This window comes from Squalius cephalus (assembly GCF_949319135.1).
Source record: "Squalius cephalus genome assembly, chromosome: 18".
NCBI classification, from domain to species: Eukaryota; Metazoa; Chordata; class Actinopteri; order Cypriniformes; family Leuciscidae; genus Squalius; species Squalius cephalus.
In genome coordinates, this window is record NC_137139.1 from 7,664,155 (window position 1) to 7,678,491 (window position 14,337).

Consider the following 14,337-nt stretch of genomic DNA (forward strand, 5'->3'; position numbering starts at 1 on the left):
CATATTTATACCTGCGCTGTGGGGCGGGGCGTGTGATGCGATTCACGCACACCAATGTCCATTGGCTCGTTTTTACAATACTCGAAGATGACAGGCTCCCTAGCGTGATCCCAATCAGTCGACACGTCGACTATGTCGAACGTGCCCGACTGAAAGTGAACTGAATACAAGTATTCATTTAAAAATAACTTACTGACCCCAAACTTTCAAATGGTAGTGTATATTGGAGAGTTAGTGAAGAAAGTCAACATAAATATGGATGTCCCAGATGAAAGATGAGCAATCGTGGTGATTTCTGTGGTCATGGCTCCTAAACAGTGGCTCTATGTCGTACAGTGAGAGAGGATCAAAGACAGTCTTGAGATCAAAGATAGCCTGCGATCATTTTCAAAATTTCTAAATTTCTCATGATCATCTCACAGTGTGTTTGCTGCTACGACCTATATCTTCTGACTAGCCAATAAAAATGCAACCTTGATCAAAATGCCGTATTGATCAAGACAACATGGCGCTAAAATTTAAACTACTTTCCTCAATATCCATTTATAAAATTGTCATGAAGTTGGCCTCTTTTCTCTAGACCGGGTCCATATTCTCCTCTTTCGCTTCCTCTTCTTTTTTCAATGCACATAAAAACCACAACTGCCAAAGTGTGATTCATCTTGTTCTATTTGTTCACCACTAGCACATGCTGATGACATTTTATTCTTCTGCACTATGTTTCGTCGTAGCTTTCGATTCAATAGGTGTCATCATCGTACAATCTACATACATGTCGGACCCAAGTTTATTAGATCCACGTCCACGAAGAAAGAAGTAGTTTTTCTTAGCGTCCGTTTCCATGGTGACTCGTCAATTCGTCGCTCTGTTGAGAATGTCTGGTGTGTTAACCATGAACATACTCTGAGTTGGATGAACTTACAAGGTTTGGGTTAATCAACCGAGAGTTCAGGGTATGTTTGACGGTGAAATAACCTTGCTTTCTGGAATACACCACTGTAGTCTGTAGTAGAGGGCTGCATTGGGATTGAGTCCTGCAGGGTCCCGCGGGACCCAACGCAAATCTCGCGGGAGCGGGCGGTTTGAACTTTGCTGCAGGCGGGAATGGGCGGCTAAAAAAAAGCACTGCGGGATCGGGAGGTAGCCTAGCGACATGATGGAGATGTCAATAATGGCTCTTTTCCACTACACAGTACCAGCTCGCCTCGGCTCGACTCGACTCGCCTTTGTTTGGTTTTCCACTGTGTAAAAGTTGTAACTGTATCTGCTTCCAGGTACTTTTTTTCGTACCACCTCCGGCGAGGTTCTGGGCGAGCTGAGGCGATACTAAAATGTGACGTGAAAACACGGCAGACTGCTGATTGTTCAGAGAGAATCATTACTATTCACTGCGTCATCATTGCACGAGCCAGATGGAGTATCCTGAATAAAAAACAGCAAAAACGAAAACAAAACCATCCAAAAACAGCATACACTCGATTTCCTCCATTGTCCTGTGTGTATGTGTCCAGAATACATGCCGGCCAGGGAAACAAACAACCCCATGAATCTCTTTAATAATGGCAATACAAATATGTGTTTTTTCCTGCGGGACGGGAGAAGACACAAGATCAATGCATCTCTATTATTGTGCGGGAATAAATTCTCAGAGTTTTGCGGGTGCGGGCGGTAATGGTCAAAAATTCGGCGGGCGTGGGCGGGAGCGGGATGAAGAAAACAGTCCCGCGCAGGGCTCTAGTCTGTAGTCACTAAATAATTGAGTCTTTGTCCTACCAGTAGCGTCTCAAAGTTGATGAACACATTGTGGCTTTTCCCTGCTGTCTTTGAACAAACTAAGCATGTGGTTTACTCCAAACTCAATGGTTACAACCGTGCAGGTTATCAATCTTTTTCCCTTGGATTTATAACCATCAACAACACCAACTTGGGTAGGAGGAGCACATCCACTTTTCAATGGCCAATCAGCTTCCTTGTTTCTTCCAGGTTACACTATGTGCTCACAACCAATAGGCTGCATTCATTTTGATCTCAAATCTCTTTTTATCTTTCTTTATTTAACAATGATATATATATATATATATATATATGAAGACTTCAGATGCAAATGCCTCTAAGTGCCATATGAAATTTTCTTCTAGAATGATAATTTTTATCAAGCTTGTATGTTTATGTTCAGTTATTTCACTTTAATGGCAATGAAAATTACTTAATAATTGTCATGAAAGTGAAATTACTAAACCTAAATATACAAGCTTGATAAAAATGCTCATTAGTCTTCATATATATATATAATTTCAAATTTAGCTTAAGAGTTTATAAAGTTATAAATATGGATATTTATCTTACAAAAAAAGAAACTAGAAAGCCTTTATTAAGCGTTTTTTTTTTATTACATTTTTAGGTGAAACTTTTATGCTCAGATCTGTTCTCAACATTGTAATATCATGAAATGTTTCAGTCAGTGCTGTCTTGTGAAAGTCACAGGATTTTTTGACTCATTGCGTGTAAATGTTTGACAGGTAATTGATCTGATTTGACAGCATTGCTGAGCTGCCGCATAAGTCATTGAACTCACCCCTGTGCACGCGCACACAACCCGTGGCATGCCCCCAAACTCAGAGAGCTTCAGCAGAAGCAGCAGCATTTACACTGCAAGATTGTCACTGCATGATTTTTTTCCCTCAGTATTTTTGTCATTTTCCAGTACAAATATTTAAACATTTATTAAATCAAGATTATTTACTTAAGCAAAATGCCTGATGAAGGACCTGCGCCTGGACACGACGACAACACAGTCCTGAAATGTCAACTAGACTCTCCCCTGTGAACTGACCCATTGAGTTCTTGTCAAATGATTCCAGTTCGCATGGATACGCGGAAGCGACAAAAAAATCTGTTCTGTCAGGACCACTATCGTCAAATACGATTGACAATTAGCATTTAGTTTGGATTGTCGGTATGGTTCCGTTCTGGGCAAGAACTCCCTGCACATCCATGCAGCCTAGCATGGATAAGAGCAGGGAGAGCAGCAATAAAAAAAAAACTTAGGGTAAACAGAACAAACATGACAGAACAAACATGAATGTATGCAGATATCTTTATTTCAAGATTTAAAGTACAACATAATTTAAGAATTTATTCTGATTCAAGGGGAATCAGAATGCCAAATCCTGACTGAGGGGGAGGGGGAGCTGAGGATGGAGGAGTGTAATTAGCTCCTGAAATGCGATAGCTGCTGATAATACTGAAGGAGTATAATATATATATATATATATATATATATATATATATATATATATACACACACACACACAATGATAGGCGTCATATTCCTATAGGTAGACGTGGATCAGCTGATGCGAGTTGACTAACTTGACCTGCCAGAACTGACGCTATGCTTGATTTCTGACCACTATCAAGTATGTTTGACAATTAGTATACAGTTTGGATTGGTGGCATGGTGCCATTCTGAGCAAGAACTCCCTGTGCATCCATGCAGCCTAGCATGGATAAGAGCAGGGAGAGCAGCAATAACCCCCCAAAACAAAACCATATGCCAATATCCCCGAACACAAACTGACAGTGCAAATCTAGATGCTTGTTGCCATGGCTCACTCAGGTAAGTGCAATTAAAAAAAAAAAAGCATGTTGTCAATACCTGAAAAGCTTGAGCAACAGCATGTTACCAACAATACTGGGAAGCCTAAACGAGTATGTTGCCAATACCCACATGAGCCATAGCAACAAGCATGTTGTCAATACCCAAATGCTTAAACAGTAAACATGCATATTGCCATGAATGACATGAAGTGAAAATTGAGATCAAAGTGAATCAGCTGCTTGCAGTTGTATATCTGCAGACCAGTTCCATAAAACAGCCAAGATGCAAAAGTTCTTTTGTGGATAAACTTCCTTGCAAAAGTAAATATCCCCTTAAAATAGAGACATTTATAATACAATGCAATAACCTTTGAATTGTTTTGAAAACATTAGATGTTCATTAGGACACATTATGCAAAAGAATCAAACAAGAGAGCAAACATTTCAGAAAAATAACTTGTTTTATTGACTAAAAACAAGATCTGAAAGTTAGATCTATTTATCTCCAAGTGCTTGTGCTTAAAAGCCTGGGAAGTTGACTAAATTTGTCAGACTTGAGCACATGAACCTCAGCTGGGACATTGCTGGATGCTGTCAACTTCCCCATCAACCTCAGCTGGGACATTGCTAGATGCTGTAAACTTCCCATCAACCTCAGCGGGGACACGACTGGATGCTGTCAACTTCCCATCAACCACAGCGGGGACATTGCTAGACTGTTCAAAAGGGAAATTGCTAGATGCTGTCAACTTCCCATCAACCTCAGCGGAGACATGACTGGATGCTGTCAACTTCCCATCAACCTCAGCGGGGACATGGCTAGCATCAGTGACCTTCCAATCAACCTCAGCTGGGACATTGCTGGATGCGGTCAACTTCCCATCAACCTCAGCGGGGACATGGCTAGCATCAACCTCAGCGGGGACATTGCTGGACTGTTCAGCAGGGACATGACTGGATGCTGTCAACTTGACATCAACCTCAGCGGGGACATTACTGGATGCTGTCAACTTCCCATCAACCTCAGCGGGGACATTACTGGATGCTGTCAACTTCCCATCAACCTCAGCGGGGACATGGCTAGCATCAGTGACCTTCCAATCAACCTCAGCTGGGACATTGCTAGATGCTGTCAACTTCCCATCAACCTCAGCTGGGACATTGCTGGACTGTTCAGCAGGGACATGACTGGATGCTGTCAACTTCCCATCAACCTCAGTTGGGACATTGCTGGATGCTGTCAACTTCTCATCAACCCCAGCGGGGACATGGCTAGCATCAACCTCAGCTGGGACATTGCTGGACTGTTCAGCGGTGACATTACTGGATGCTGTCAACTTCCCATCAACCTCAGTTGGGACATTGCTAGATGCTGTCAACTTCCCATCAACCTCAGCTGGGACATGGCTAGCATCAGTGACCTTCCAATCAACCTTAGCTGGGACATTGCTGGACTGTTCAGCAGGGACATGACTGGATGCTGTCAACTTCCCATCAACCTCAGCGGGGACATGTTTAGCATCAACCTCAGCTGTGACATTGCTGGACTGTTCAGCGGGGACATTACTGGATGCTGTCAACTTCCCATCAACCTCAGTTGGGACATTGCTGGATGCTGTCAACTTCCCATCAACCTCAGCTGGGACATTGCTGGATGCTGTCAACTTCCCATCAACCTCAGCTGGGACATTGCTGGACTGTTCAGCGGGGACATTACTGGATGCTGTCAACTTCCCATCAACCTCAGTTGGGACATTGCTGGATGCTGTCAACTTCCCATCAACCTCAGCTGGGACATGGCTAGCATCAGTGACCTTCCAATCAACCTCAGCTGGGACATTGCTGGACTGTTCAGCAGGGACATTACTGGGTGGTGTCAACTTCCCATCAACCTCAGTTGGGACATTGCTGGATGCTGTCAACTTCCCCTCAACCTCAGCGGGGACATTGCTGGATGCTGTCAACTTCCCCTCAACCTCAGCTGGGACATTGCTGGACTGTTCAGCAGGGACATTACTGGGTGGTGTCAACTTCCCATCAACCTCAGCGGAGACATTACTGGATGATGTCAACTTCCCATCAACCTCAGTTGGGACATTGCTGGATGCTGTCAACATCCCCTCAACCTTAGCGGGGACATGGCTAACATCAACCTCAGCTGGGACATTGCTGGACTGTTCAGCAGGGACATTACTGGATGCTGTCAACTTCCCATCAACCTCAGTTGGGACATTGCTGGATGCTGTCAACTTCCTCTCAACCTCAGCGGGGACATGGCTAACATCAACCTCAGCTGGGACATTGCTGGACTGTTCAGCAGGGACATTACTGGATGCTGTCAACTTCCCATCAACCTCAGTTGGGACATTGCTGGATGCTGTCAACTTCCCCTCAACCTCAGCGGGGACATGGCTAACATCAACCTCAGCTGGGACATTGCTGGACTGTTCAGCAGGGACATTACTGGATGCGGTCAACTTCCCATCAACCTCAGTTGGGACATTGCTAGATGCTGTCAACTTCCCATCAACCTCAGTGGGGATATAGCTGGACTGTTCAGCGGGGACATTGCTAGATGCTGTCAACTTCCCATCAACCTCAGCAGGGACATTGCTAGATGCTGTCAACTTCCCATCAACCTCAGCTGGGACATGGCTAGCATCAGTGACCTTCCAATCAACCTCACCTGGGACATTGCTGGACTGTTCAGCAGGGACATGACTGGATGCTGTCAACTTCCCATCAACCTCAGTTGGGACATTGCTGGATGCTGTCAACTTCCCCTCAACCTCAGCGGGGACATGGCTAACATCAACCTCAGCTGGGACATTGCTGGACTGTTCAGCAGGGACATTACTGGATGCTGTCAACTTCCCATCAACCTCAGTTGGGACATTGCTGGATGCTGTCAACTTCCCTTCAACCTCAGCGGGGACATGGCTAGCATCAGTGACCTTCCAATCAACCTCAGAGGGGATATAGCTGGACTGTTCAGCGGGGACACTGCTAGATGCTGTCAACTTCCCATCAACCTCAGCTGGGACATTGCTAGATGCTGTCAACTTCCTATCAACCTCAGCTGGGACATGGCTAGCATCAACCTCAGCTGGGACATTGCTGGACTGTTCAGCAGGGACATTACTGGATGCTGTCAACTTCCAATCAACCTCAGCAGGGACATTACTGGATGCTGTCAACTTCTCATCAACCCCAGCGGGGACATGGCTAGCATCAACCTCAGCTGGGACATTGCTGGACTGTTCAGCAGGGACATTACTGGATGCTGTCAACTTCCAATCAACCTCAGCGGGGACATGGCTAGCATCAACCTCAGCTGAGACACTGCTGGACTGTTCAGCAGGGACATTACTGGATGCTGTCAACTTCCCATCAACCTCAGCGGGGACATTGCTGGATGCTGTCAACTTCCCATCAACCTCAGTGGGGACATTGCTGGATGCTGTCAACTTCCCATCAACCTCAGTGGGGACATTGCTGGATGCTGTCAACTTCCCATCAACCCCAGCGGGGACATTGCTAGATGCTGTCAACTTCCCATCAACCTCAGCGGGGACATTGCTGGACTGTTCAGTGGGGACATGACTGGATGCTGTCAGCTTCCCATCATCCCCAGCGGGGACATGGCTAGCATCAGTGACCTCCCAATCAACCTCAGCAGGGACATTGCTAGATGCTGTCAACTTCCCGTCAACCACAGTGGGTACATGGCTGGATGCTGTCACCTTCCCATCAACCACAACGGGGACATTGCTAGATGCGGTCAAATTCCCATCAACCTCAGCGGGGACATTGCTAGATGCTGTCAACTTCCCATCAACCACAGTGGGTACATGGCTGGATGCTATCACCTTCCCATCAACCACAACGGGGAAATTGCTAGATGCATCAACCTCAGCGGGGACATGGCTGGACTGTTCAGCGGGGACATGGCTGGATGCTGTCAACTTCCCATCAACCTCAGTGGGGACATTGCTGGATGCTGTCAACTTCCCATCAACCTCAGTGGGGACATTGCTGGACTGTTCAGCAGGGACATGACTGGATGCTGTCAACTTCCCATCAACCTCAGTTGGGACATTGCTGGATGCTGTCAACTTCCCCTCAACCTCAGCGGGGACATGGCTAACATCAACCTCAGCTGGGACATTGCTGGACTGTTCAGCAGGGACATTACTGGATGTGGTCAACTTCCCATCAACCTCAGCGGGGACATTACTGGATGCTGTCAACTTCCCATCAACCTCAGTTGGGACATTGCTGGATGCTGTCAACTTCTCATCAACCTCAGCGGGGACATGGCTAGCATCAACCTCAGCTGAGACATTGCTGGACTGTTCAGCAGGGACATTACTGGATGCTGTCAACTTCCCATCAACCTCAGCGGGGACATTGCTGGACTGTTCAGCGGGGACATTACTGGATGCTGTCAACTTCCCATCAACCTCAGCAGGGACATTACTGGATGCTGTCAACTTCCCATCAACCTCAGCGGGGACATTACTGAATGCAGTCACCTTCCCATCAACCTCAGCTGGGACACTGCTGGACTGTTCAGCAGGGACATTGCTAGATGCTGTCAACTTCCCATCAACCTCAGTGGGGACACTGCTGGATGCTGTCAACTTCCCATCAACCTCAGTGGGGACATTGCTGGATGCTGTCAACTTCCCATCAACCCCAGCGGGGACATTGCTAGATGCTGTCAACTTCCCATCAACCTCAGCGGGGACATTGCTGGACTGTTCAGTGGGGACATGACTGGATGCTGTCAGCTTCCCATCAACCCCAGCGGGGACATGGCTAGCATCAGTGACCTCCCAATCAACCTCAGCAGGGACATTGCTAGATGCTGTCAACTTCCCGTCAACCACAGTGGGTACATGGCTGGATGCTGTCACCTTCCCATCAACCACAACGGGGACATTGCTAGATGCGGTCAAATTCCCATCAACCTCAGCAGGGACATTGCTAGATGCTGTCAAATTCCCATCAACCACAGTGGGTACATGGCTGGATGCTATCACCTTCCCATCAACCACAACGGGGAAATTGCTAGATGCGGTCAAATTCCCATCAACCTCAGCGGGGACATGGCTGGACTGTTCAGCGGGGACATGGCTGGATGCTGTCAACTTCCCATCAACCTCAGTGGGGACATTGCTGGATGCTGTCAACTTCCCATCAACCTCAGCGGGGACATGGCTAGCATCAACCTCAGCTGAGACATTGCTGGACTGTTCAGCAGGGACATTACTGGATGCTGTCAACTTCCCATCAACCTCAGCGGGGACATGGCTAGCATCAACCTCAGCTGAGACATTGCTGGACTGTTCAGCAGGGACATTACTGGATGCTGTCAACTTCCCATCAACCTCAGCGGGGACATGGCTAGCATCAACCTCAGCTGAGACATTGCTGGACTGTTCAGCAGGGACATTACTGGATGCTGTCAACTTCCCATCAACCTCAGTGGGGACATTGCTAGATGCGGTCAAATTCCCATCAACCACAGTGGGTACATGGCTGGATGCTATCACCTTCCCATCAACCACAACGGGGAAATTGCTAGATGCGGTCAACTTCCCATCAGCCTCAGCAGGGACATTGCTGGACTGTTCAGCAGGGACATTACTGGATGCTGTCAACTTCCCATCAACCTCAGCGGGGACATTACTGAATGCAGTCAACTTCCCATCAACCTCAGCTGGGACACTGCTGGACTGTTCAGCAGGGACATTGCTAGATGCTGTCAACTTCCCATCAACCTCAGTGGGGACATTGCTGGATGCTGTCAACTTCCCATCAACCTCAGTGGGGACATTGCTGGATGCTGTCAACTTCCCATCAACCTCAGTGGGGACATTGCTGGATGCTGTCAACTTCCTATCAACCCCAGCGGGGACATGGCTAGCATCAGTGACCTCCCAATCAACCTCAGCAGGGACATTGCTAGATGCTGTCAACTTCCCGTCAACCACAGTGGGTACATGGCTGGATGCTGTCACCTTCCCATCAACCTCAGCGGGGACATTGCTAGATGCTGTCAAATTCCCATCAACCACAGTGGGTACATGGCTGGATGCAGTCACCTTCCCATCAACCACAACGGGGACATTGCTAGATGCTGTCAACTTCCCATCAACCTCAGCGGGGACATGGCTGGATGCTATCACCTTCCCATCAACCACAACGGGGAAATTGCTAGATGCGGTCAAATTCCCATCAACCTCAGCGGGGACATGGCTGGACTGTTCAGCGGGGACATGGCTGGATGCTGTCAACTTCCCATCAACCTCAGTGGGGACATTGCTAGATGCGGTCAAATTCCCATCAACCTCAGCGGGGACATGGCTGGATGCTATCACCTTCCCATCAACCACAACGGGGAAATTGCTAGATGCGGTCAAATTCCCATCAACCTCAGCGGGGACATGGCTGGACTGTTCAGCGGGGACATGGCTGGATGCTGTCAACTTCCCATCAACCTCAGTGGGGACATTGCTAGATGCGGTCAAATTCCCATCAACCACAGTGGGTACATGGCTGGATGCTATCACCTTCCCATCAACCACAACGGGGAAATTGCTAGATGCGGTCAACTTCCCATCAACCTCAGCGGGGACATGGCTGGACTGTTCAGCGGGGACATGGCTGGATGCTGTCAACTTCCCATCAACCTCAGCGGGGACATTGCTGGACTGTTCAGTGGGGACATGACTGGATGCTGTCAGCTTCCCATCAACCCCAGCGGGGACATGGCTAGCATCAGTGACCTCCCAATCAACCTCAGCAGGGACATTGCTAGATGCTGTCAACTTCCCGTCAACCACAGTGGGTACATGGCTGGATGCTGTCACCTTCCCATCAACCTCAGCGGGGACATTGCTAGATGCTGTCAAATTCCCATCAACCACAGTGGGTACATGGCTGGATGCAGTCACCTTCCCATCAACCACAACGGGGACATTGCTAGATGCTGTCAACTTCCCATCAACCTCAGCGGGGACATGGCTGGATGCTATCACCTTCCCATCAACCACAACGGGGAAATTGCTAGATGCGGTCAAATTCCCATCAACCTCAGCGGGGACATGGCTGGACTGTTCAGCGGGGACATGGCTGGATGCTGTCAACTTCCCATCAACCTCAGTGGGGACATTGCTAGATGCGGTCAAATTCCCATCAACCTCAGCGGGGACATGGCTGGATGCTATCACCTTCCCATCAACCACAACGGGGAAATTGCTAGATGCGGTCAAATTCCCATCAACCTCAGTGGGGACATGGCTGGACTGTTCAGCGGGGACATGGCTGGATGCTGTCAACTTCCCATCAACCTCAGTGGGGACATTGCTAGATGCGGTCAAATTCCCATCAACCACAGTGGGTACATGGCTGGATGCTATCACCTTCCCATCAACCACAACGGGGAAATTGCTAGATGCGGTCAACTTCCCATCAACCTCAGCGGGGACATGGCTGGACTGTTCAGCGGGGACATGGCTGGATGCTGTCAACTTCCCATCAACCTCAGCGGGGACATTGCTGGACTGTTCAGTGGGGACATGACTGGATGCTGTCAGCTTCCCATCAACCCCAGCGGGGACATGGCTAGCATCAGTGACCTCCCAATCAACCTCAGCAGGGACATTGCTAGATGCTGTCAACTTCCCGTCAACCACAGTGGGTACATGGCTGGATGCTGTCACCTTCCCATCAACCACAACGGGGACATTGCTAGATGCGGTCAAATTCCCATCAACCTCAGCGGGGACATTGCTAGATGCTGTCAAATTCCCATCAACCACAGTGGGTACATGGCTGGATGCAGTCACCTTCCCATCAACCACAACGGGGACATTGTTAGATGCTGTCAACTTCCCATCAACCTCAGCGGGGACATGGCTGGATGCTATCACCTTCCCATCAACCACAACGGGGAAATTGCTAGATGAGGTCAAATTCCCATCAACCTCAGCGGGGACATGGCTGGACTGTTCAGCGGGGACATGGCTGGATGCTGTCAACTTCCCATCAACCTCAGTGGGGACATTGCTAGATGCGGTCAAATTCCCATCAACCTCAGCGGGGACATGGCTGGATGCTATCACCTTCCCATCAACCACAACGGGGAAATTGCTAGATGCGGTCAAATTCCCATCAACCTCAGCGGGGACATGGCTGGACTGTTCAGCGGGGACATGGCTGGATGCTGTCAACTTCCCATCAACCTCAGTGGGGACATTGCTAGATGCGGTCAAATTCCCATCAACCACAGTGGGTACATGGCTGGATGCTATCACCTTCCCATCAACCACAACGGGGAAATTGCTAGATGCGGTCAAATTCCCATCAACCTCAGCGGGGACATGGCTGGACTGTTCAGCGGGGACATGGCTGGATGCTGTCAACTTCCCATCAACCTCAGCGGGGACATTGCTGGACTGTTCAGTGGGGACATGACTGGATGCTGTCAGCTTCCCATCAACCCCAGCGGGGACATGGCTAGCATCAGTGACCTCCCAATCAACCTCAGCAGGGACATTGCTAGATGCTGTCAACTTCCCGTCAACCACAGTGGGTACATGGCTGGATGCTGTCACCTTCCCATCAACCACAACGGGGACATTGCTAGATGCGGTCAAATTCCCATCAACCTCAGCGGGGACATTGCTAGATGCTGTCAAATTCCCATCAACCACAGTGGGTACATGGCTGGATGCAGTCACCTTCCCATCAACCACAACGGGGACATTGCTAGATGCTGTCAACTTCCCATCAACCTCAGCGGGGACATGGCTGGATGCTATCACCTTCCCATCAACCACAACGGGGAAATTGCTAGATGCGGTCAAATTCCCATCAACCTCAGCGGGGACATGGCTGGACTGTTCAGCGGGGACATGGCTGGATGCTGTCAACTTCCCATCAACCTCAGTGGGGACATTGCTAGATGCGGTCAAATTCCCATCAACCTCAGCGGGGACATGGCTGGATGCTATCACCTTCCCATCAACCACAACGGGGAAATTGCTAGATGCGGTCAAATTCCCATCAACCTCAGCGGGGACATGGCTGGACTGTTCAGCGGGGACATGGCTGGATGCTGTCAACTTCCCATCAACCTCAGTGGGGACATTGCTAGATGCGGTCAAATTCCCATCAACCTCAGCGGGGACATGGCTAGCTTCAGTGACCTTCCCATTAACCTCAGCAGGGACATGGCATGATGTTAGTTTCCCATCAACCTCAGCGGGAAGAGGGTTGGACTCCAACTTCCAATCAACGCCTAAAGAACGCAAAAAAGGAAAAAATAAATAAGTTCTCTCCTCAGGGTCAGTGTCAACCTCATAGCATCAGCACAAGTCACCTTTTTGGACAGTTAGCCTAGATGCATTCTGCAAAGACACCTCGACAGCCATTTTACACTTCACTACCACTGGCCATGTTGGATTTTGTTTGTTCACACAAGGAATAGACAAGGGACCATCTGGAAAACAAAAGGTATTATTAACCTTAACACAAGTCATCAGGCCTCGTTAAAGTTAACTCTGCATAGTGTAAAAAAAAAAAAGAAAGTCAACCACTACATAAGATTTACAAACCTTTGCTCTCCAAGCGTACTTGTTCAATACCAGTCTGGTATAAATGACGCCCAACTGGAGAAGCAAATCCTGAAAATAAGATGTAAGGTTAAAAAAAAAAAAAGAAGTTACACATGCATTTAACATTTGAGACATTACACTAAGGTAAAAACAACTTTACCATTGGGCATCAGTTGATGACACAAAAAGATTAAAAGTATAAAGTTGGAAATTGCCATCTTGATTAAAGATGAAACAATCACCATTCAATATGCTTTCTAAAAACAGTCTTCGAGCCAGGGCTTTTAAAACAACACAGATTTTCATCACCTGGGTTTCTTGTTAAAGTGAAATTAGTGACAGATGATCTGCTCGTTAACATTCCCGTGCACTCATTGGTTGGTTGAAAAATCACTATTGTAATTTGCTAAATTTATCTTTCCGTATCTTTATAAATACATCAGATTGTATGATTTTTTTTATATTAAACCAGATAATTTATCAGTCACAAAAACAATGAAGTTGAATTAAAGTGACAACATCTGAACAGAGGCAAAGTGTCAAAAGAGTCAAATATAGTAAATTATCACAGCATTTAACTAATTATTTAACTCATTACTGGACAAGCTACTTTATTTTAAAAAACTACTGTAAAACATAAAAAAGTAGTCAAGATAGTACTATTGCTAGTACTTTTACCAGATCACTATTCTGCAAGCAGTGCACAAATTAAAGTTGTTTGTCATGTATATTACACTGAAAAAAAAAAAAAGAAAAAAAAAAGATTTTCTTCATGAGTATCTAAATATTCTTAAATCAAGATACATTTGCTTGAGAATAAAGATGAGTTTAGATATTAAGTCTTGTTGTGTGAAAAATCATCATAATGAGTTTATGCTGAACACAAGAAGAAATTCTGCCAGTGGAGTCAGAAAAATAAACTTTCATTTTAAAATTAATTTTATTTTTCTGACAGATTTATTTTAATCATAACCTCACTTAATATTGTTGTTTTTTTCTTTCAGAAAACAATAATTAATATATTAAGAAATATTTCATGAAGTCATGTAAATCTGGATACGGCCTGGATCCAGCGGACTGCGGTAAACCTTGGGATAAACAGAGATACTAA

At 47.1% G+C, this 14,337-nt stretch overlaps 1 protein-coding gene and 1 long non-coding RNA gene across 2 annotated transcripts in view; one reads left to right on the forward strand and one right to left on the reverse strand.

Moving 5' to 3' along the window:
- The window catches only part of LOC307145408, a 1,105,317-nt gene that overhangs the window by 1,029,226 nt on the left and 61,754 nt on the right, over positions 1-14,337 (forward strand). The window lies entirely within an intron of this gene.
- Positions 12,347-13,467, reverse strand: LOC307145825 (uncharacterized protein; the record flags this gene model as incomplete). The annotated part of the gene is made up of 5 exons (XM_079849419.1): positions 13,387-13,467; positions 13,227-13,295; positions 12,992-13,111; positions 12,394-12,910; positions 12,347-12,350 (listed from the first exon to the last, which is right to left on the reverse strand). Exons 1-5 carry the CDS (start codon positions 13,442-13,444, stop codon positions 12,347-12,349), a joined length of 768 nt encoding a protein of 255 aa, XP_079705545.1. The 5' UTR covers positions 13,445-13,467.